General features: G+C 40.4%; 1 protein-coding gene across 1 annotated transcript; it reads left to right on the top strand.

Moving 5' to 3' along the window:
- Positions 1-2,621: 2,621 nt before the first annotated feature.
- slc35a2 (solute carrier family 35 member 2) lies at positions 2,622-22,718 on the top strand. The gene is made up of 5 exons (XM_017468585.3): positions 2,622-2,945; positions 8,447-8,629; positions 11,370-11,521; positions 12,384-13,081; positions 22,455-22,718. The coding sequence occupies exons 1-5, from the start codon at positions 2,876-2,878 to the stop codon at positions 22,480-22,482; spliced, it is 1,131 nt and encodes a 376-aa protein (XP_017324074.1). The 5' UTR covers positions 2,622-2,875; the 3' UTR covers positions 22,483-22,718.
- Positions 22,719-24,356: the final 1,638 nt, after the last annotated feature.

Genomic DNA, 24,356 nt, shown 5'->3' with positions numbered 1-24,356 from the left:
TATTGTAGTTTTGAGTCCAAGCGTTTCAGTTTAGAGTCCAATCATTTTAATTTGGAGTCCAATTGTTTTAGTATAGAGTCCAATCCTATCAGTTTGGAGTCCAATCCTTTCAGTATAGAGTCCAAGTATTGTAGTTCTGAGTCCAATCCTATCACTTTAGAGTCTAATCCTAAAAGTTTGGAGTCCAATCATTTCAGTTTAGAGTCCAAGTATTGTAGTTTTGAGTCTAATCGTTTCAGTATAGAGTCCAAGCTTTTCTGTATAGAATCCAATCTTTTCAGTTTAGAGTCCTATTGTTTCAGTACAGAGTCCAATCATTTCAGTTTAGAGTCCAGCCATTTTAATTTGGAGTCCAATCGTTTCAGTATAGAGTCCAAGCTTTTCTGTATAGAATCCAATCTTTTCAGTTTAGAGTCCTATTGTTTCAGTACAGAGTCCAATCATTTCAGTTTAGAGTCCAGCCATTTTAATTTGGAGTCCAATTGTTTTAGTATAGAGTCCAATCATTTCAGTTTAGAGTCCAAGTATTGTAGTTCTAAGTCCAAGCGTTTCAGTTTAGAGTCCAATTGTTTCAGTATAGAGTCCAATTGTTTCAGTATAGAGTCCAATCGTTTCAGTTTAGAGTCCTATTGCTTCAGTATAGAGTCTAATCATTTCAGTACAGAGTCCAATCATTTCAGTTTAGAGTCCTATTGTTTCACTTTAGAGTCTAAATATTTCAGTATAGAGTCTAATCATTTCAGTACAGAGTCCTATCACTTTAATTTAGTCCAATCATTTCAGTTTAGTCTCCAGTCATTACGGTTTCGAGTCCAATCATTTAATGATAATGATAAACAGTGATCTTTATGCCTCTGTGGTTTTGGGAAATTGCAGTTTATTTCAAACACATTGGAGTGAGGCTGTTATCAGTGCAGAAACACTAATACACTTCCTCACAACCCTGATCTGATCACATTGTTTCTGTCTAAACCCAGGTTGCTATAAATATTCAAACGACTCTGGGAAATGAAGGATTATCTGCACCACATGAACTGGAGAGACGCCATTAGAATGATGAGCACTGCTTCCACCTAGCGTCCATTAAGCAAGAGATGACAATTTCTGAATCTTTTCAGCGTCTAGAGTCAGTTGAGTCGGCTCAGTTAAATGATTCGTTCACCAGTCAGTTCAGTTGCACCGTCTGTATGTTGTGGTACATTATATTGAGCCCGTAGTCTGTATTCAGAATAATTGTTTTTCCACATTAAGCCAAATACAGACTACAACTGCATGCAGTGAAACCCTGGAAATCTCTGTGAATCAAATGATCACGAACTCTCACTGACTCAGGAGTGAATCTTTGTCTGGACCGAAACGAATCACTGACTCAAAGTTCAGCGAACATGCAGTTGGAAATACAACTTTCACGACTCACTGATATTGGGGGGAAACACACAGACAGATAAAACATATTTAAAAAGACGTAATGACGAAAAGATTCTCTGATTCAAACACTTACCTGCTGAACAAGCGCGAATCTCATTGTTGAGCAAAAGGATTCACTGACTCAGGGGACACAGATCAGGATCAGGATCAGGACACACAGTTTCAAATAAGTGCATAGAAATGAGTATCCCTTACCAGTTACATCACTGTCATTTTATTTCTAAAACTCAAGGACTTCTATGCTGCTAGTGGTGATTATGCCCTAACCATACACCACCCACTACACCATTATAATGCTCTTTGTTGTATTTATACTCTTGTCCCATTGTATTCATTTATTGTTCTGTCCATTTTATTGTACTGTCTCTCGTGCACTTTGTCTCCCACAATTGTCCGAACACATGCTGTCAAATGCATCACTGCATTTGTCTGCTTGTTCTCCCCATGGTTTGGGGGTTTCCTCTGGGTACTCCAGTTTCTTCCTCCAATCCAAAGACACATACAGTAGGCTGATTGGCATTTCCAAATTGTCTGTTGTGTATGAGAATATGTATGTGATTGTGCCATGTGATGGATTGGATACCCGGGGACGCCGGTTTCCTCCCTCAGTCCAAACACATGTATGGTATTCTGATCGGCACGTCCAAAGTGTCCGTAGTGTATGAATGTGTGTGTGAATGTGTATGTGAGTGTGCCCTGCGATGGATTGGCACTGCGTGCAGGGTGTACCCCACGTTGTGCCCCATGCTCCCTGGGATAGGCTCCAGGTTCCCAGTGATCCTGTAGGATAAGCAGTATAAAAATGTATGGATGTAATGATGGAGACTTGTCGACCAACCCAGGTACAGTACTCTACGGCAGTGGTTTTCAAAGTGGGGGCCGCGGGGCGCCTGGGGGGTCTCAACAATTTGGTGTGCCCATCCCTCCCATTAGTATGTTTTCTCTTTCTCACTCTCAGACAACCACACACACACACACACACACACACACACACACACACACATACTCAATTCTTAATGTAATGTAATGTAAAGATGTAAGATGTTATTATTAATTTAAAAAAGGGGGGATATATTCAGAAGCCTGTATTTTTAATGTGTTTCTCCCTCCAGGCCGCTTGGTGGCGGTAATGCGTCCTACAGTTTTTTCACCAAAATTCCATATATTAAACACCAACGAAGAAGAAAGAATATGACGTATCCATCGACGCTTTCGCCGGAAGCACTAGTGTGCGTCTTTACAGTCTTTGCCTGTGTGTGTGTGTGTTCTTTTTTTTTTTTTTTTAGTTTTGGAACATGTCACGGAGCATTTAGACAACTTTTCATTATGAAGTGAATCCATCGGGATTAATTTAGTTAGCTTGTGGCTAACGGTTAGCCCGGGAAAAGCCACAGTAGGTGCTGTTAGCTGTGACAGTCAGTCCGGGGATTTAGACGTCAGTGCCAACATGGCAGCAGGTAACCAGGGTCCAGCCTCGGCAGGTGAACACAAGACTCCTTCACGCAGACACACTGATGGTAATGGCTTCTTTCTTGCTCGAAATATAACAGCTGACCTTAAATGTTTAGCAGCATGTTTAGTGTTTGTATTTCTCACCCCGCCTTGTTACTTTCCTCTCGCACTAACTGAAAATAGATGCTTTTTAAAGTTGAAAGAATTTGTAAAATGTTCAATTCAGGCTGTAGTGGCACTACAAAGATTCACTCCTGAGTCAGTGAGAGTTCGTGTTCATTTGATTCACAAAGATTTCCAGGGATTCACTGCATGCAGTAGTACACTGTATTTGGCTGAATATGAAAAACAATTATTCTGAATACGGGCTCAATATAATGGAACACAACATAAGGACGATGCAGTTGAACTAAGTGGTGAACGAATCATTTAACTGAACCGACTCTAGACACTGAAAAGAGTCAGAAATGTCAATGGCAATACAGCCTGAATTGAACATTTTTACAAATCGTTTAAACTTTAAAAAGCATTTCTGTCAGTTAGTACATCACTGAGGATTTAGTGTAGCTGAGCTGAATGTATAAGTTGTCTCCCAGGGTTTGAAGTTCAACTTTTAAAAGAATCAAGTTTAGAAAACTCAAGCTTTATCCGCACGCCTTTTCCAAATCAAAATGGTCGAAACACTGCCTTTTCAAAAAGAAAACAACAACAACAACCTGGAAACATCTTTACGTTTCGGTGTTTCTTTGTTGGCTTGAACCGAAATATGAACTCGATTCGTTCTTTTCAGTAAATAATAATTAATCCACAAAACATTCAACGTTAACTGTTTTAATCTTTGGCACGAAGGCTAGAAATCAATTGCTCGTGAATCCAAATATCATAAATACCTTGTAAGCTGTATCCCAAAATATATCATTAGAAATAGGATCAACTTGTGCAGAAACATTTTCAAATATTCTCAGATTGCACCTGGGGGAAAGAAATCCTGCGGGGTTTTTTTTTCCCCTTTATTTGATTTATTAAAATATGTATATATATTATTGTTCAGTGTTTATAGATTATTGAAATTTATGCAAAAATGTCCAATTTTACAGTACAGCCGTACTCATTGTACCGATTACATTCGAATTGGGTCTTTAAACCAGGATGTGTTGGGTTTTTAGTCGTCTTAATTCCTTCTGAATGTCTTTTCAAAACATCTCTGGATATAAAGATTTAGTTTAAAGTCATCCTAGCTCTTGTTTTCCAGAGTTTAGATTTAGTCGAACGTTTCATGAACCGGATGAAGTTTTTATTCTGATGAATATTCTGATTTCAAGTGTTTTACATGAGTCGCTTTTAGAGTATTCCTTTCATGTTCTAGAACACGGATCGATTGACGGCACTCGTCATTACGTCGGATGTTGAAATCTTTATGTTTATTGGTGAAGTCGGAAAACGTTAACTTGTAATACGGTTGACCTTTTCTTGAAGATCCTTTTTTTGATTTCCAGTCGGAGATGTTCCCTTATCCGTTCAGTCTGCCTGGGCGCCTGCCATGTCACCGTCTCTTACGGTCACTTTATTTCTGTTTGGAAAGAGGACGCCGTGTTCCGTATCAGTAATTACCTTTATCCCAGGTGTTCCGTGTCATTCGAGATCGGTTTTAATGTTAGTCTTATGATGAATCAGATATGACGGGGAAAGGAAAATCTTTCTGGATGAGATCCCATTTTCAAAATGCGAATTGAGAGAACACATGTTCTGAACATGTTTAATTAGAGTTTGAAGAATACTCGCTTATGATTTCAGATTTATTACCTTTTAAATGCAGGTTGCGGCGGGACATTTTTCACGCCGTAGTCTCTGTCGCTTTTGTGGAGAATCAGGTGGAGCTGGTCAGACCACCTTTAACGCCAGTTCGCGTTCCTTTAACAGTGTTAATGACGGGCGTTTTATCACATTCTTCTGAAACCGTAGTTGCTGACATGAGAAGCATGTTTGTTTGAAGTTCCTTGTGTGACCTGAACGATGATGAAGACTCCTGCCGTTAATTAGTGAACCTTGAGGATCAGGAACAGGTGTGCTGCCAGCTCGCGTGGACGATATTGAGTGAGACGGAGACCCACACGACAGAGCAGTCAGAATATCTTGACTTATCCTGGACATTTCCTGCACTTCCATGTGTGCTCTTAGTTCCAGAAGATTCCAGACTCGCGGGCCAGCTACAGATCTCACGATGAAACGTCGTAATGGACGTGACGCTCGGTTAGAAGAATATTTCGTGGAGAATATTCCCCGCTGACCGATGGCGTAGTCTTTCTTTAAACGCAGGTTAAACGTTCGACGCGCGTCATCACGGGGAACACACGGGGTTCACGCTGCCGCAGCCTGTTTATAGCATTGTATTTGGAGCTTTTTGTACAGTTTGAGAAGTAATAATCTTAAAAGACTGCTGTAATCGCACCCAGCGTAACGCCGGCTTCACCGATCAGACCCTCCGACAAGGTGGAACATCATGGGTGCAGTAGCGGCGTCCTGGGTTCACGCCACAGCTCCGTCACATCGTTTACGTCAGCATAAGGCAATAAGACGTCAGTTCTGGTTCAGTACTGACTGATACTCTGAACTGATTATGTATATAATTCACACACACGTCTAAGTGACCGGAGACCGTTCATTTTCAACGAGAGCTGGTGACTTCCGGTGACATGTACGACAGCGAACGTTGGCGACCAGATGTCGGCGGGTCCAGCGACGCGACAAAGCTGAGAAAATAACTTAACTTTTATGCAAATTCGGAGCGCATTGGTGCAGCGACTATCACCGAGAGTGAAGACAGTAGAGCGCACCCGATCCGTGATCCGCCACGCTGCCCGCGAGCCTGAATTGTTTCGTGGACCCGGACTCTTTTGCCGCAGATGGATGGCCACGATGATGGAGCGCACACGGCTTCTCCTTCATCTTGTAGGATATGATGCACTGGTGAATTTTATAGACAAACTCTCTCTCTCTCTCTCTCTCTCTCTCTCTCTCTCTCTCTCTCTCTCTCTCTCTACTGGCGACTTCAAAGTACAGAGACGGGCGAATGTGTAAATTCGCTGTACGTGTGAACGTAGCATTTCCGAGAGCATGACGGGTCTCATCAGTACTTTTTATAATCTGTTACTCACAGTAGATTACAGTTACTAACATTTTCCTCCTTTTCCCCTGTAAAGTAAACTAATATTGTTGTAGTCGTGGCTTTTCATCAGAACATAACGCATCACTGCAGTCAGGTGGTAGGTTTTATAGCAAACCTACGTATTATTAAAATCTCCCGAAGCATCATGGTGTTCGTACTTGCTGTATTTCTCCACTGTACAGTCGTATTTGCTGAGGACAAGTGTGCGTGTGCGTGTGTGTGTGTGTGTGTGTGTGTGTGTGTGTGTGTGTGTGTGTGTGTGTGTGTGTGTTGGGTGGAGTGCCTGACTGCTCAGAGTGTGTATAAAGGCACGGATTGTTAGTGTGTGTATGTTGGCAGGGTGGAGTGAGCAAACATCCTCGTCGGTGATGCGTTTAAGACTGAACAAGCCTGCGTGTTAGTCAGGATTATTCAGGATAAGGATTACTGAAAACTTTTGAGACTAGTCTTTTGTAAATGGATTTAGTCGTTTTTGTTTTTTTAAATAAATGAAATGACGGATTTAAGACTTTGTTCCCGGTGTAGTGATATTTGTTTAATATCATTGCACTGTTTGCTTCTCAAGTCTGATTGAGCAGAAGGTTTTGATTAATATATTTTCTTTATTTATTTACTTATTTACAGCTCTGACAATAGTTCCGCCTGTAAGGTAACTCTCAGGTTTATATTAATGCAAACTTTGAAATATGTTTATATACGTTTCCACGGTAACGGCGAACACAGTATGGCGGACGCTCCATATACGGATTAAAACACGTCGCTCCACGGCGTGGTTAAATTCTCGAATCTGATTGGTCGTTATTAGTTTTGTGTAACGGCGCAGCTCGGACAGGAGTTCTGGCCGTGACGTGAACCACGGATTGATGTTGTTAACGCGCTCGTTCTGATACGTTGTCGTTTCTATAGCAACAGATTCTACACAGGGACTCGTATGGCGGAAGCCGCGCACAAATCGGAGTCTAATAATAAACGGTTTAAGAATGTGTCTAAGAAAGAAAATCGTTTATGTGGTGAAGCTTTTTTGTTAGGAGACTTTTATTTTAAAGAGGACCGTATCGTGCGCCTTTTTACGAGTCTCGGGTGTCCCCGGAATGTGCCTGTGACTTTTCAGCTCAAAGAACTCCATTCATTATACCGTGCTGCAAGCGCCCCTTTTTGGGTGGAAGCAAAAATATGCCGTTTTCGCCCGTCTCATTAAATGCAAATGAGCTTCTTCTCCCCGCCCTTTTTCCCGAAGAGGGCTGTCTCTTTACAGCTCGTGCTTCGGGTACTATGGCAACAACAAATCAGGAGAACCAATATGACCGACACCGTAAATAGTGGTGTTTAAGGCCTGTATGTATGAATTATACAGACAGTAAGTGTTTTCAGGTTAAAAATGAAAAATGAATGCATTAATCAGTCTGGCATCATAAGTAGAATAACACACTCCAGACTCCACGTGTTGTACATCTCATCTCAGCACATCACTCAGGAGTAGAGAGTGGATTTTCCAGAGACTAATAATTGAAACGCCGGGCTGTACCTGCTGATAAGCCATTAATCAACCGATAGATTTTCAAAGTTGATACTGATAGAAAACACAACACTAGATATTACATATAATAATAGAAATAGAAATATTAAGTAAAATATTGCTGAACTTTACCATGAAAATGTACTGTACATTTAATGTCAAATATTAATATATTAACTATGAGTAAGTTTTAAAGTAAATAAAAGATTGAAAAGTAACACTGCAAATAACATAAAAATAGAGACGTCCAAAAGGAACAAAAAAACACTTCAAATAACACACCGAATCTGGCCAGTGATCGTTTTATTTCGCCTCTAGAGGCCTAACCCTGACCCAGCAGACCGTTCTCAGCCGGGAAAAAGTATCGTGTCTCCTGTGTCGCTATTTGTAAGTTATTAAGGTAAGTGATGACTGATGTTCCACAGCACTGAATGTAACTAAAAAATACAAGACATGTTGTTCTTAAAAATGGTTAACATTGGGGAATAAAACACTTCAGGATGTGCTCTTACAGGAACACGATCATCTTTGGGCGGTGGTACCTGTAGTAACTCTGTTACGTCACGTCACACCACTCCGTTGTCGATTGTTTTTCTATAACAGCACTGCCCCAAGTGTTTTATTGCTTGCTTAATACAGGTATCTGTGCCATTGTACTTTATCGTGCTGTCCTTATTCGTGTTCTGATTGTCCCAAAAGTCTTATGTGTTTAGACTTCTGTTTAAAAGGTGCTTGAAGGTTTAATTTATGACGGTCATGGCCACAACGCTCCATCAGCACTGACATTAGGAGACGATTGACTGATGTTGAGAACATCCTTAAATGTTAAGATCGGTTACAGTTTGGACGTAATTTTATCGTCTCTTTTGTTTGTCCCTCTGCAGCGAACAGGAAGTTGAAGTACATCAGTTTGACCGTATTGGTGATCCAGAATGCCTCGCTCATCCTCAGCATCCGTTACGTGCGGACGTTGCCGGGAGACCGCTTCTTCACCACGTCCGCTGTGGTCATGGCTGAGGTCCTGAAGGTCTTCACCTGCCTCATCGTCATCCTGTTCCAGAAGAGAGGTGTGTCCTCGTTCTGGTTCTTGAGATGACTGAAGAAGTCTGGAAATATTCCAGAAGTGTTTTGGGGGGAAAACTAGGGATATTTTTTATTTATATATTTTTTTTAAGGCGGTTTTTTCCAGAAAATGTACGAGTGTGTCTTGTTCGTGTACGTTTTCCTCTCACACCCAGTGTTCCTGGGACAGGCTCCAGCTCCACCGCAACCCTGATATCCGGGATAAAACGCGTACTGAAAACGAATGCGAGAAAGGATAAGGGTGAATATAGTACATCCTGAAAATATGGCCCTGATAAGTACGTGACAAATATAACGACGTGACACATTTTTTGAAGACTTAATAATCAGCTTGCGCAACCATGACTCATGTTCTTAAAAACATTTTCTGAAGTGCAGTCCAGATAAACAAAGAGTAACGTCATCGTCGTCAGACCAAGCTTGTTCTAGATGGTTCCAGCTACTTCAGTGTGCTTTTGCAATCTGGTTCATTTTGTCTGTTAGAGCTGATTATTAGCTAAACTAGGAAGTCACCACCGTCATTTCGACATGGAATAAGTGAATTACTGTCATCCTGTGCGCTAATGCACACCCTATTTCATGTTTTTGCCAGTTAAAGATCTTCATCGTTGACCAAAAGAAGCTGAATAAGAGAATTCTGGAAAGTTTAGTAATTAAAAAAAGAAACCTTGAGAAGGTCAAGCATATGATTGTAGGAGTCTAGTTTTGTCTCGCAACCTCTTCCGTTGCTAGACCGGGAGAGGTATTTTTTATATATAATATATATACACACATGTATACGTATATACACACCATGCTCTTTTGACTGAATGGCCACAAATTCCCACAGACACAACTCCAAAATCTTGAAAGCCCTCCCAGAAGATTGGAGGCTGTTTATAAATACAACGGGAGAGCAACCCCTTATTAATGCCCATGGTTTTGGAATAGATGTCCCATAAGCTTATGTAAATGGATATGCCTAAATCTATTGTGTAGAAAGATTCTGCAGGATTCTGTACAGTCATGGGGGGGATAAGTACACCCCATGGAAATTTGTTAGCTTTTGACACATTTGGACGCGCAAACATTTGATCATATTTGAAACGGTGCCTATTAATAAAGGTGATCCACTCTGTCAAATGACACATAATTGACATTTTGTAGTAATTTTCACAATGTAAATGAACAAAAAACAGATCAGTCACTTGGAAAAAGTAAGTACACCCTTACGTTTATCACACCTTCAAACCCATACAATTCGAATCAGTCAGTACGTTTACATGGACCACAGTAATCCGATATTAAGACGATACTCTGATTAAGAAACTAGCATGTAAACGGCGCTTATTGGTGACCTTATTCCGGCTAAAGTCATACTCGAATACGTATTAATACATGTGGAGTATTCCTATTTTACTCGCATTATGGAAGTGCATTACAGACATGTACACACCTTAATCACGTCGTGTGGGAGTTTTCAGAACGCAAGGCTGCGTTCGAAACCGTGTACTTACCTACTGTATAGTAGGTGTAATACATGTGCTTCATCTGCTATACACTTGGTTAGTACGCGGTTTCGGACGCAGCCCACGGCTTCAAGCAGTCGTCTATTAGCACGTATAGCATGACAATTAATTAACTGCACTTGAAGCTTTCGTAAAATGCAACTCCCAAAACTGTGTACGGTCCCATAACGATGACGTGAAATTCTGGAGGGACGGCATGACATGGGGACGTCACTCTATGTTCTATAACATGTAAAACTGGAACATGAAAGGAGTATTCTAAAAGCTACTCATGTAAACACCTTAATCACAATATTGTCTTATTCAGAATAAGGTCAATAATTAGATTACTGCTGTCCATGTAAACGTTGTCAGAGATTAGAAGCTGCTTAGGGAGTGCAGGTGGAACCGGTCTTATTTGTACTCCTCTCATATCTATTGTCTGGTGTTCCCTTTGTTTTTTTTTTAAATCCTTTGCCAGACTCCTAGGCATCCACAACTTTTTATTTTTTATTTTTTTCCTGAGAGCCTTACAGAACTCTTTAAATCTCGGCATGATGACACCAAACACCTCAATAGCGAAGGGAACGGAACGCCAGACACTCGATATGAGGGCGGTATAAATAAGACCGGTTCCACCTGCACTTCCTAAACAGGTCCTAATCACTGGCACCCAAACTTGAACAATTTTATAGCTTTGAAGGTGTGATGAGGTGTGTAGGGGTGTACTTACTTTTTCCAAGTGACTGATCTGTTTCTTGTTCATCGAAATTGTGAAATGTACTACAAAATGTCAATTTTGTGTCATTTGATTGTGTATCCCCTTTTAATTAATAGGCGCCGTTTCAAAGAGGATCAAATGTTTGCTTGTCCAAATATGCGACAACAAAAAAAAGCGCCAACGGTTTCCATGGGGTGTACTTATTTTTACACATTACTGTATATATAAAATTGAAATAATGCTTGGTCTTTTTTTTTTTTTTTTACACCACATTGTACGCCAGGAGTCCTCGCTCTTAGTAAAATAAATAATAATAATAATAATAATAAATCCTCTCCTATTACCAGATTTTCCAGTAGATCCTCACACAAACGTCGCTAACATTTTAACCTCTCAAATTTTCAGCGCCTCCCGTGTGCCCCTGTCTGAAATTCTTTAAACCGATGTAACGGGGGGGGGGGGATTGTAGATTCAGGGCTGGATTCAGTGCTGAACGCTCCGTCTGTTTCTGCGCAGGAAACATCAGGGACTTTGTAGCCTTGCTGTACGACTGTATAGTGGTGCAGTATTGGGACACGCTGAAGTTGGCGGTTCCATCGCTTATCTACACGCTACAGAACAACCTGCAGTATGTGGCCATCTCGAATTTACCAGCTGCCACGTTCCAGGTAAGCAATCACTGGCTTTCTTCTTCACTTTCTTTCGAGGAGCGTCGTGCTTTAGAACTGACGTTCTTGGTTCACGGTGTATTGTCCTGTTAAATTATAGTCAATGATCAATTATCGTTCTTGAGTGATCTCGTCAAACACGACCGGGCATGCTGTTAGGAAACGAATCGATGCGGAGGTGGTGTGATTCACTGTTATTATCACCAGTAACATTAAAAAATAATTGTTGTTGTTGCTTGATGTACCTTTTACCTCTGCCTGTAAGCTCTCACGCTGGAGACTCCTTACGGGAATGCTAAATAAATACGTTGTTTAAAATTGTAATTCCTGATATGGTGTAGTTTTCTGGGAGGATATTTTTCCTTAGCGTTTAGCATTTCGAGTTTTCAGCGTTGGCACGTTGTAACAGTCAGGAAAGTTTTCAGTATAGAGGAGTTTTGTTTTCTGTTTTGTTCTTTCCTTCCCTCAGAAGCATGGCAAGCTGTGTTTTTGACTTACATAAGTACTACATAACTAAATATCAGGTATAAGTTGTTTAGCAGACGTTCCACACCATGACATGTAACTATAAATGGATAAAACCACATGAGGTCATTTTGTTAAAGAAATAAAATACTTCAGGATGTACTGGGGTTTGTTTTTTTGTTGTTGTTGTTGTTGTTGTTGTTTTTTTTGCACAGCTTCAATAATGCATCAATAATCACATGCATCAATAATCATGGTGGTAGTGGCTTTCAATATATGCATCAGAGCACATTTGCACGTGTTTATATAACAATAATAACGATGAAGATAATTTTGCAATTTTGGTCTACCCTTCTCCACTCGTGTTCTCTCTGTCTCTGTGTGTGTGTGTGTGTAGGTAACCTATCAGCTGAAGATATTAACGACAGCGCTGTTCTCGGTGCTCATGCTGAGGAAGAGCCTGTCCCGTGTCCAGTGGGTCTCTCTGCTCCTCTTGTTCGCCGGTGTGGCCATCGTCCAGCTGGAGCAGGACGGCAGCAAGAAGAAGGAGGCCATCGTCTCGGCCGGCTCTCAGAGCTACGTGAAGGGCCTGCTGGCCGTGATAGTGTCTTGCCTGTCGTCGGGCTTCGCAGGCGTTTACTTTGAGAAGATCCTGAAAGGAAGCAGCGCCTCACTCTGGCTCCGAAACGTGCAGCTGGGGCTCTTCGGGACGCTCCTTGGCCTGCTCGCCCTGTGGTGGAACGACGGCGCGCAGATCGCCGAGCAGGGCTTCCTGTTCGGCTACACGCCCACGGTATGGGGCGTGATTTTCAACCAGGCGTTCGGCGGCCTTCTGGTGGCCGTGGTGGTCAAATACGCCGATAACATCCTCAAGGGCTTCGCAACCTCCTTCTCCATCGTGGTGTCTACGGTCACGTCCGTCTACCTCTTCGGTTTCCACGTGGACGTCCTGTTCACGCTCGGCGCTGGCCTCGTCATCGGCGCCGTCTACATGTACAGTCTACCCAAAGCTGCGGCTCCGCCCACCGGCGCCGAGTCCTTCCCTTCCTCTTCCTCGTCCTCCTCTTCCTCGCAGACGGACGGGTTCCTTCCAAAGTCAGTGCTGGTGAAATGAACCTTTGCTGGCAACATTTTCTCTCCCTCACCCTTCATGACTTTCTTTTCCAGTAATCCCTCTTTAACTCGGATTTCTAATCCTCTTCTTTCTGCTGCTTTTGGGTTGATTTTTCTTTCTTTCTATCCTTCTTTCTTTCTTTTTTTTTTTTTTGTAGCGTCTGCTCTCTCTTCTCACGGGTTACAACGGGGCGTCTGTGTGTGCACAGTCATAGTGCGAGCGCTTTTATTATTTGCTGAGTCCTACTCAATTAAATCTAATCTATGAAATCTAATCCTACACACCAGGCTATAATCCTCACAAAAATCTCGATTAACAAGATCAGGTGTGTTTGCAATAAAACCACGGCGGTAGCGTCAGGGGCCAAGAAAAGGCTCGACCACATCAGGGTTGGGTCGTGACTCAATGGGCGAATTTTTTTTTTTAACCGTAATTATGCTAATTGTCAGATTATTCGTGTAAAGCACAAAACCTAGAGGTGGCGCATTATTACTCGCAGGTTTGCTGTTTTCCCCCGTATGCCTTAAACACCATTCTACACTTAACTCGACGTGTTTTTCAACAAGAACTGAAACTAACTTACTCGAAACGAACTTTATAATTGAAGTCTAAGGGCAGTTGTTGAAATTCATCAGCTGTATAGAACATCTGCACAAGCGCCTAACGTTCTCTCCTGTGGTACACACAGCGTATTAAATAGTCCTAGATGCTGATGTCGGAGTTCTTTTGGCTGAGACTCCTCACACAAATAAATAAATAAATAAATACAATGAATAAACACCAGGGGTGCTTGAAAGTTTGTGTGCCCTTTAGAGTGTTCCATCTTTCTGCACAATCATGACCCTAAAATATCAGATTTTCACACAAGTCCTAAAAGTAGATCACGGGAAGTTCTGTTAGAGAACCCAATTAGACGGAAAATATTATACTCGGTCATTTATTTATTGAGGAAAATGATCCAATATGACATGTCTGTGAGTGGCAAAAGTATGTGAACGTCTAGGATTAGCTGTTAATTTGAAGGTGAAATTAGAGTCGGGTGTTTTCAAAGGTCAAAGTCCTGACCTCAATGCGATAGAAATGTTGTGGAAGGACCTCAAGGACCGAAATTCCTCCAAAGCAGACACGCAGGACTGATCGACAGTTACCGGAAACGTTTAGTTGCGTTTATTGCTGCGCGATGGGGACACACCAGATACCGAAAGCAAAGGTTCACATAATTTTGCCCCTCACTGATGTGTAATATTTGGATCATTTTCCTCAATAAAGAAATTAATGACCAAGTGTAGCATTTTTGTCGCATTTGTTTAATTGGGTTCTCTTTATCTACTTTTAGGATGTCTAAGGGCCTGTCTAAAACCGAGTGCATGTCGATTAACGCGGCAAGCGATGTTCAGTGCGGATGTAGCAGCCCCACTGTGTGCCGTTTGTAGTAGCATTACAGAGCGCGTCATCAGTTAACACACTTCATGGGGAAGTTAACATTTCTTAACATTCCTATGCTATAAAGCCCTGAAACACGATATTATTCTAATGATGATGATATTCTAGTCCTGCATTTCGTCTTTATACGAAGGCCTGAATGATATGAAAGCGTGTATTTATATATATATATTTTTTTGTATTCGTCAAAAAAGAAAAATCTCCAGTGGGAATGATGCTTTGAAGAATAATTCTCACTACAGCCAATAGGTCTGGTCTTGGCCAGGCTTCGGCCGTTCACGTCACTTTTGAAGAAGACGAAGCGGTGGGGCTTGTCCGCTCACGTTGCCAGCTCGATGATCCAGCGTTAAACATATCTAAGTGCAGCTAACGGCGAGTCTGGGCTCTGCACGCTGTCCACGTTTGTGTGTAGATTTCACTTCATATCCATCTGCATCCACAAACATGCCTCATGCCTACCAGCAATACATATAATGAGATTAATAATCATTATTTATGTCACTTCAATCATTCCATTATATGCTTTTTTTTAAATTTATAATTTTTATTTATTATATACATGTTAGGGTGTGTGTGTGTGTGGGGGGGGGGGGGAGCGCTAATAAAACACCAGCAAAAATAAAATACTAATAATGAAATGGTTACAGAAGGAAATTATAGCTCATTTATGTATATATAGGGGACGAAACAAATATTTAGTACAAATTACGTTTAAAAAAGGCTAAATAGTTAGCGAATGAGAAATGTGAAGTGGATGCATTTTGTTAATGAAGACATCAATTCCTTGTGAACACGGCCCAGTGCCGGTATTAAAAACTGTGATTAAATGATCTCTCTCTATAAAGCTTTCCTGACATAATGAAGCGGGCCACGCTGTTTAAGAACTCGTATCCCAGGTGATTTGAGCCGTTTTAAATCCCGACTGAGAAATCCGTCCGATTGAGCATAATCGCGCTGTATGAATGAACGGCATGCGTAGACACACGTGCACGCGGATACACGGAACTTTCCGCCGCTGATTAGCGCCCTAGAGAGAGACGTTATCAGTGCTCTGTCAGCAGGATCTCCACCGATACGGATTTGTAGAACCGTCCAAACGATGATCCGAAGGACCCCCTACTTCATACACACATAAGATGATGTTAATTTGCCTTGAGGGCTAATGGTTTTCTTTTCATATCTAATCCCAGAGCAGTGCTGAAATGAAAAACAGTATGGGAGCCAAAAGTATGCAGAACCTGACCATCACACCCATGTGTGATGTGGAACATACGTGGTTCTTCTCCAAACTGTTACCACGAAGTTGGAAGCACACAGTTATATAGGATGTCTTTGTAGGCTGTGGCGTTACAGTTTCCTGTCCTGGAACCAAGAGGCCCAAACCTGCTCCAGCGTGACAGTGTTCCTGTTCACAGTGTGAGCTCCATGAAGACGTGGTGCGCCAAGGTTGGAGTGGAAGAACTCGTGTGTCTTGCACAGAGCCCTGACTCGACCCCATTGAACACCTTTGGGATGATGTGCACCCCCAGACCTCCTCGTCCAACGTCAGTGCCTGACCTCACTAACGCTCTTGTAGCTGAATGAACACACATCCCCACAGCCATGCTCCAAAATCTAGTGGAAAGCCTTCCCAGAAGAATGGAGCGTATTATAACAGCAAAAAGAGGGGAATAAATCTGGAACGGGATGTTCAACGAGCACAGATGGTGGTCAGGTGTGCACAAACTTTTGCACACGTAGTATGGCTGTGTTCAGACAGCCAATTTTCTCCCAATTTGGTCGACTTCGAACCAGGAAGGGTGAACACGTGGCTTAAGACGTGACTCCAGGAACGTGAAGCCGGCCAGTCGCATCTTCACAGGGCAGCTTCAGGAAGGCGCTCTCTGCCCTCTTCCAAATGCATGAGCTCACAGATGTTTACGATTGGTCGCTAACCCTGTAATTGCCAGGGTATCCCTCCCTCCGTCTCTCCCTCCCACAAAGCACTGCAACGTTTGCTTCCTTGTCACCCGGCCATCGTCAGGATTCAAATTCACTTCGAGTCTCTCAGTGATGGTGTTGAAGATGAGCGCTCATCTGTTGCACCGCTCTGGAGCCCAAATCTGCTTTATTTATTTATTTATTTATTTATTTAATATTTGAGTTCTATCCCAACACACTCGCATATCCACCGGTTGTCATAGTAACGACGCACAGTGCATATAGCGAATAGTGCGTGGCGGGTGAAACAAACGAATGTGGATTTCAACCCTGCATACATGCATAAATACATACAAGAAAACACTACTCTTCCCCATCATTATTTTCACTTCTTCAATTAGGATCATGTCTTTCTTTCTTTTTTTCTTTCTTTCTTTTTTTTTTTTTTTTTTTTTTTTTTTTTTTTTAATTTCAACGTTTTTTTTTTTTTTTTTTGGTTGGCTTTTCCCGTGTCAAAGGCCGCACCGTTCAAGACGTGTAGCGCTCTTACGATGACATCCCGTGGCCTCAGGATTTCCGTGGATTCTGATTTGAAATGTAACAGCACTTAATAGTGTGCGCTGTTTCAAAACTGCCCAAAGCGGATCTAAATAACCCACATTTTAGAAAGAATTACCAAGTACTAATTAGTAATGAACTTCTCAGTCACTCCTCCAGACTCGAGCTGCTGGGTTGAGTAAAGTGCGTACGCTCCTGTAACACACCTGATTCGGCTTATTAAGGGCCCGAGAATGATTTGGAAGCGGTAAACTCCGCAAAAGCTCCGAGTAACGCGAACCACGTGTAGGAATATTCTTAACGTAACACTGTGAGTTTACTGAAACCGGATGAAACGGAGTAGTGTGGTGTTTCGCTGCAGTCTCCGTACGCTCCGCCTGTGCACCTACAGTACGTTTCGCTATAATACTAATCAATAGTATCGTTCTTGCTGTTGCACTACAACGTTGGGAATTCTGGGAATCAGTCGAGTCTATAATAAATGTACAATGCAAGTTAGGCTGTACAATCTACTCATGAAGCTAACACTCATTGCATTTTATTATCATTTTTTTTTTAAAAACAGTGCCCACTTGCAATCAGTGCCACACCACCAAGGTTTGCGACCAACATGTAACTGATACGCTGACAGTCAAGAGTTTTCGAACTCTTCTTTCCTCACGATGTACGTTAAATAAACACACAGCAAAAGCTTCACCATACCGACTGGCACTTTTTCCGCCTGGTAAATAAAGGTAAATTGTTATCGTCTGCAAGACAAGTCTGTTGTGAACGAGCTGTTACTATAGAAACGGTAAGGTATTTTTCGTTTCTTAACGTAATTTCTGTGCTGCGTTCGTCTTAACTCTGAAGCCGGAAGCCGAAACTCGGAATTACTTCGTTTTCAAACTAGCTGTGGGGGGGGGGGGGGGGGGACATTTTGTTCGCCTTTTGTTAGCTAGCTAGCTAGCTAGATGAGTGATGTGTATTTACCTCCTCAAAACAAGTGGTGTATGTCTATGTCGATTTGATCTAAAGCGAATACTTAACTCAAGTGACAGTACACAAAGTAGCGCTTCTTCACTTTAAATAAATTGTGATTGATAAATTGTGATTGACCAGGGTCGGGGGTTGGATTCCCACCGTGGCCCTGTGTGTGTGGAGTTTGCATGTTCTCCCCGTGCTGCGGGGGTTTCCTCCGGGTACTCCGGTTTCCTCCCCCAGTCCAAAGACATGCATGGTAGGCTGATTAGCGTGGCTAAAGTGTCTGTAGTGTATGAATGGGTGTGTGAGTGTGTATGTGATTGTGCCCTGCGATGGACTGGCACCTGTCCAGGGTGTACCCCGCCTTGTGCCCGATGCTCCCTGGGATAGGCTCCAGGTTCCCCGTGACCCTGAAAAGGATAAGCGGTATAGAAGATGGATGGATGGATGGATGGATGGAAGCGCTACTTTGTGTACTGTTCGTGCCGTGAGCAGCCATGTTGATTTGACGTCACTTTTGCTGAACTGTGGGTTGAAGAGACCGTCATGAGGTTACGAATAGGAATTCATAGGAAATAGGAACCCCCCCTACCCCAGTGAGTTACAGGGTACACGGCACTAAATGTGTACTGCACGAATAATTTCGAATCTTGAGACACAAAGGGTTCCAAAATTTTCGACTGTCAAAAGTCAAGAATCTCTTTATCAGCTTTCCACGAAACGTAAAACTCTCTTGATATACACTGGTGAACTCTGTGGGTCCTATCTCAGAAAAATCACACCTATCCTCTACGTGAGTGTGTGCGCGCGTGAGTGAGTGAGTGAGTGTGTGTGTTCATATTTGCTTCACTAGTGCTAACAAATGGCTAATGCTGTGCCTTTCTCAATGCACTTGTGACTGTACAGTAACGTCGAAACAATGACACGTGTAAATAATATAAAGACTTTATTCTCCTTATTTTCTTTCTTTCCTGCTCAGACAAAATGAGTCGTTGTTTCAGTGATGTTACAAAATGTTAAAAAGGGTTGTTGGTTTTTTTTTTTTTTTTTTTTTGTGCAAATATTTGATACAAACATGCCAAATCTGTTCTCACATCAGTTATCTTTTCAGAGCGAAACAAGACGTTTGAGCAGATTTAACAGATGAAATGTTATATTTATATTTTTTTGAGCACATAAGCACATGTTTTAGTGACGTAATGGTGATGGGTTGGGGTGTTGGACAAAATGTGTGTGTGGGGTTTGGTTATGATTTCTATCAAAGGTTTTATGACCTTTTTGTTGGGATTTACAGCATAGTAATATATCTATATTATATTATATTATATTATATTATAGAGACTTATCTGGGACATGAAGCTGCTTTTTATACATCTGAAGGCCCCCCCCCCCCCCCTTTTTAATTTCACAAAGAATGCTAATTTCCTTGTTGTGAAACGATTCGTTTTATTCTTTTCTTTTTCTCCGAGGCTGTTAAAGCTGTACATAACGGCCACGGATGAGTTTATATCAGTTTATTGATTGTCGAGGGAAAATTCACTGGAATTAAACAGGTCTAAGTTTGTTTTTAAACCTGTCGTTGTATCCGTTTGGGGTCTTAAAAAAAAAAAAAAAAGGAAGGAAAAAACAGTCTGTGACCTCAGGCAGCTAAAGTGTGTGCGTGTGAGAGAGCGAGAGAGAGACTGGATTTTCAGGGAACAGAGGATTCACTAAAGCCATACTCCGCCTGTGAGGGTCTGCTTTACTGAGGCCGTTACCCACTGTGTGATTACTCCGCGGTCCGAAACGTCGAGTCCGACATCAACAACTCGCTTATTTCATCAGTTAGGAAAAACAAATACAGTTAGTGCTGTTCTAGGAAACTAATCAACAGTTTAGATGGAGTGGTGTGATGCGGCTGCTGCCACTGCAAAGCTGGCACTTTCAATCGACTCCTTCCATAAATGTTCAACAAAACGCCTAAAACAAAACCAGATACTGTTTTTAAAACATCTTCTGACCAATCAGATTGGAGAATTAAACAGCGCTGTATTATAACAAACGATACAGTTGAGTGCAAAAGTTTGCGCGCCCTTGAGACACAATCGTACAGATTTCTACCGACAGCGTGTTTGGGTTTCACAGCCGTTCCTCTATATCACGCGATATCTGTTAAAAGGTTTCCGTACACCTTTCTGATACTTTCGAATAACGTAAACATTTTTTGCGTGACCGTTTGCCTTTATAACTGCCTCTCGAATCCTCCGAGTAGCTATAGCTGCGCCCACGCCATGTCGTAATTACGAGGTTGGTTTACTGCTGGTTTACTGCTGAAGCCAGTGCCAATTTGAGTGGCTATCTCGTGATAATCCGTATAATTGACTATTATTAATGTCGTAATAATGCAAGGTTAATTTGAAAATAAAGAAAGAAAGACACAATACAGTTTAATGTTATTTTACGGTTGTCAACATCTCGCACGGATTCGTTTAATTCCGAGTCCGAGGACGTGAACAGCTCCGAGTAGAACGTCCGGAGTGTCCTCTAGTAACAACATGGCGTGAACGCAGCGTATATCTCCAATATTATATTCTTCTAGTTTCCCATCTTCAGATCAGGTCTGGAGATCAAAAAATTTATTTTTCTGTTTATTTTGCCTTATTTTTGTCATTTTGTTTCAGGATACGCTCATCAATTTTTTTGTTGTTGTTGTTTTTTTTTTTTGCAGAGTTTTAGTTTTGTGAAGTACAGCTTTTTGAAAGTCTTGGGGTGCACAAACTTTTGCTCTTAATGATATAAAGTGGACAGCTGAGTAATAGAGCATAAAGTAAACAGATATATATTTTCACGTCATAGGATTTCTGAACAGATATGAAGTATCAACATGAAATAAAAAGTTTGTATTTTTACTAACAGATGAAATAAAAAATAAATAAATAAATAAAAAAAGTGGAGGACTTTATCTTTCGGACCTTAATGTATACGAGTCAAAGAGGAAACAGCAATGAATGAATGAATGAATAAATAAATAAATCTCAAATGAATAAAATGCCCCAGAGATGAATTTGTACTTAAAAATGTTTTTCTTTTTTTTTTTTTTGTTTTAATATTAACATTTTCCTCATTGACAATACAATTTCATATTTTTTTTCCCTTTCAGATAACACTTTTAAGAAACCACAGTAAATATCATGTAATTGAATGAGCGAATGAATTATGCGCGATGTTAATGAGCCGGAAGACGTCTCGTCTTTGATCCATATACACGATGATGATGATGATGATTTACTTTAAAAAGCTGTGTGCGTTAGTGAATCTGGCCCCGTGTGCACGTCTTCACGTCTCACCTCCGTACTAATCTTTCCTTAACGTCCTCGTTAGATGTTTATGAAGGTTTCAGAGGAACACGTGTGAGCTTCGTCCGTGATCGTCTCACGACATGATCACGTGCTGTATTCTGAACGCCGAGGTGGTACAAGCGAGATGGTTTTTTATTAACCCTTCCTCTTCAGACGTGAGGTTGAAATGTCTCGCTCCCTGATTGGTTAAGCGTCCGGCTGAAGGTTTGTGAACTAACTGTGAAATTAACTGCATGTCTATGACTTTCTTATTCACATCAAATGAGCTTATGTTTATGTGGAAAACGATTCACATGCAACTGTTGACCTTTGTGGTGTTTTTATTATTATTATTATTATTATTTTTAATTTAAATTCCTCCATTTCTTTAATGTGTCTGGCATTTTGTAAATATTCTGTAAAGCCCCGTGTTGGCTTTTATTTCTTTTTAGTGGCCTCTTTCTTGAGGCTGATAATAAACAGATAGTGATCATGTTCTGGTTTCTTATCTGAGCCTTAAACGTGAAGGTCTTTTATGGTTCGTGTGAAGAGAAAAGAAGTCACAATACGGTACAGTACAGTAAAGTGTGAAGGAAAATCATGCCTGTTTCAAAGATCCTATCATATATAAACACTAAAAATTTCACACGTCTTTAAATGTGTGAGAAACCCCAAAGCCAGATCTTGGCTGTGAAACTCGAGGAAATCGAGCTCAAATTACAACACACATTATTTGTGTTGGACGAATCCTGGATTCGGCTAAATAGTAAAAGACGCTGATTCCCGACAAGTTTAAGTTCATTAAAAACCCTGAGACGAGATCCTCCACGGTGGGTTTAGTCACCTGGGTGTTGCCAGATCTCTGTCATTCATGGCATAATAAACATAATTAACAGAAGTCTATTCGGACTCGTTATTGTGCTGAAGTGGGCCTGCTGAGGAGTTTCGCAAGGAGCAGATTGGACACAGGTACGTAAATACGTTTACGCGAAACCACAGTTTGGATTCGTGCAGAGATGGTGAGTTTTTACTGAAGAGTGATGAAGCGTCTCGGACGTCGCGCCGATAATCTCGGTGAACTAACTTTTGCTGTGAACAGGATTGAGTGGTGTTTTTGTTGATGTGATTCTGTCTTTGTTCCTGTTTATTCTAGGAGCCTAGAAAAGGAGAAAGGAAGCTAAAATATGAAGAGAGAAGAGGATGGGAATGAAGGTGATGAGTCTTCGGATGCTACTTCAAATAACATTTCTTAAACTTTATATATAACAAAGATATTTCTTCCTGGAGCACTACAGAATGTGCTAGAAGTTTGTTCTCTAACATTTACTGTACTTTTTCTGTTTTTAAAATTACACTTCACTTTTTAAAAAAAAAGACTATATAGCCTATAATTAATTAATTTATATATATATATATATATATATATATATACACACACAAATTATATATATATATATATATATATATATATATATATATATATATATATATATATATATATATAATATAATATAATATTTGTATATGTGCAGTGACTTGCATAAGTATTCACCCCCTTGATCTTTTCCACATTTTGATTATGTATAACAAATCTACACAAAATGGCCAGAAATACTGAACCTGGTCATTTCCAGCTTGTAACACACTATAAACTGTAGAAAAGTTAAATTAAAACAAATATTATTTTTTTATGTTGTAATGACATCTGTTAAAAGATGAGGGGTTTTTTTCTCATCGCTTTTACGTAGAGGTTTCAGCTGCTGAAACAGAAGCTTAAACTTTATATATATATATATATATATATATATATAATATATATATAAAAAAAATTTTTACACTTAATAATGAAGACACAAGACTAAAAAAAAACAAACTGGAATTTGATAGAGTATGTTTTAAAATACATTAATACGATCTTTTACGATTTTTATCAGCAGAGGAAAAAAGGAAGCTGTATAATTCTTATGCAGATTTTTTTTGGAGCTGATTTCATGTGATACGCATCAACTTTATATTCATCTCGGGAAGCACGTCTCAAGCTTTTTACTGTACACTTGTCTGTTTTGTATCCATCATTTAAAGATGTTTTTAATTTTTATAACACTAAGCTGCCTTACATGATGTGTGTGTGTGTGTGTTTACCTGAAAAGAATATTAGAGTTCAACATTTATTAGATTTTATACAGTTACATTTCCGTGATCAACCTGTAGATGGTGCTAAACATGTGTTGTTGTTTTTTTTTTGTTTTTTTTACCTGAATAAAAAGCTTTGGACGCATGAATACATGTTTAATAAAGATTTTGGAGTTGAGAACTTCACCCTGGGGTGTGTAATACGCCGAGCCTGACTTATATACAGAAGTTGAGTTAATTTCGTACAAACATGCATCTGAGTTCAGAAGATCAGAAATTAAACTCTGGCTCCAACACATAGTCACAATATGACTGTACGTTGTTTAAATAATGTGGCTAATTTTAAAAAAAACTTTGTTGATTATGGAAGAAATCTGAGTCAGTTAAAAGGGTCCCTGACTGTAAAAAACAAACAAAAAAACACCCTGCCATGGAGGGTAAAGAACGTCCATAATGCTATCTGTTACTTGTAGGAAATATATATATTATAAAATATTTAGTGTACTAATAAAATGATCATATATTCCAAATCGCACAGGGACTTTGAATGTGTTGTATTGTAAAAAATAATATTTAAAAATGTAATCTTAACTTTACATATCGTGAATAAATCCGGTACAGTTTTATTTAACGCGTACTTTGTTTTATATAGGCTGTTCTTTATTCTCTATACCGAAATGTTTTCAATTCCTTTTTACCGGAACTCGTATTGTAGTTTAGCGGGGCGCTAAACCGGAAACCGGAAGTAAACCGCTTTAATTATTAACGTTTTTACGTGGATATTTTTTTAAATGAGTTTTATTTCGTAATAAAATATTAAGCACGGGTGGGAGTTCAGCCCTTGTTTTTTTAATCTACCAGGGGATTAAAATTGCGTTTTTTTCTAAAGCAATGTATCAAAATGAAAGTTTATTTCCAAATA

Source organism: Ictalurus punctatus, chromosome 5, assembly GCF_001660625.3.
Source record: "Ictalurus punctatus breed USDA103 chromosome 5, Coco_2.0, whole genome shotgun sequence".
Lineage (NCBI taxonomy): Eukaryota > Metazoa > Chordata > Actinopteri > Siluriformes > Ictaluridae > Ictalurus > Ictalurus punctatus.
Note: the sequence above shows the minus strand (reverse complement) of the source record. Positions and strands in the feature narration are given on the sequence as shown.

What these genes read in the sequence shown, in the direction of transcription:
- slc35a2 (XM_017468585.3), top strand. Translation starts at nt 2,876, where the DNA reads ATGGCAGCAGGTAACCAGGGTCCAGCCTCGGCAGGTGAACACAAGACT. An exon ending in CATCCTGTTCCAGAAGAGAG is followed by an intron (nt 8,630 to 11,369) that starts GTGTGTCCTCGT and finishes GTTTCTGCGCAG; the next exon opens with GAAACATCAGGGACTTTGTA. An exon ending in TACCAGCTGCCACGTTCCAG is followed by an intron (nt 11,522 to 12,383) that starts GTAAGCAATCAC and finishes GTGTGTGTGTAG; the next exon opens with GTAACCTATCAGCTGAAGAT.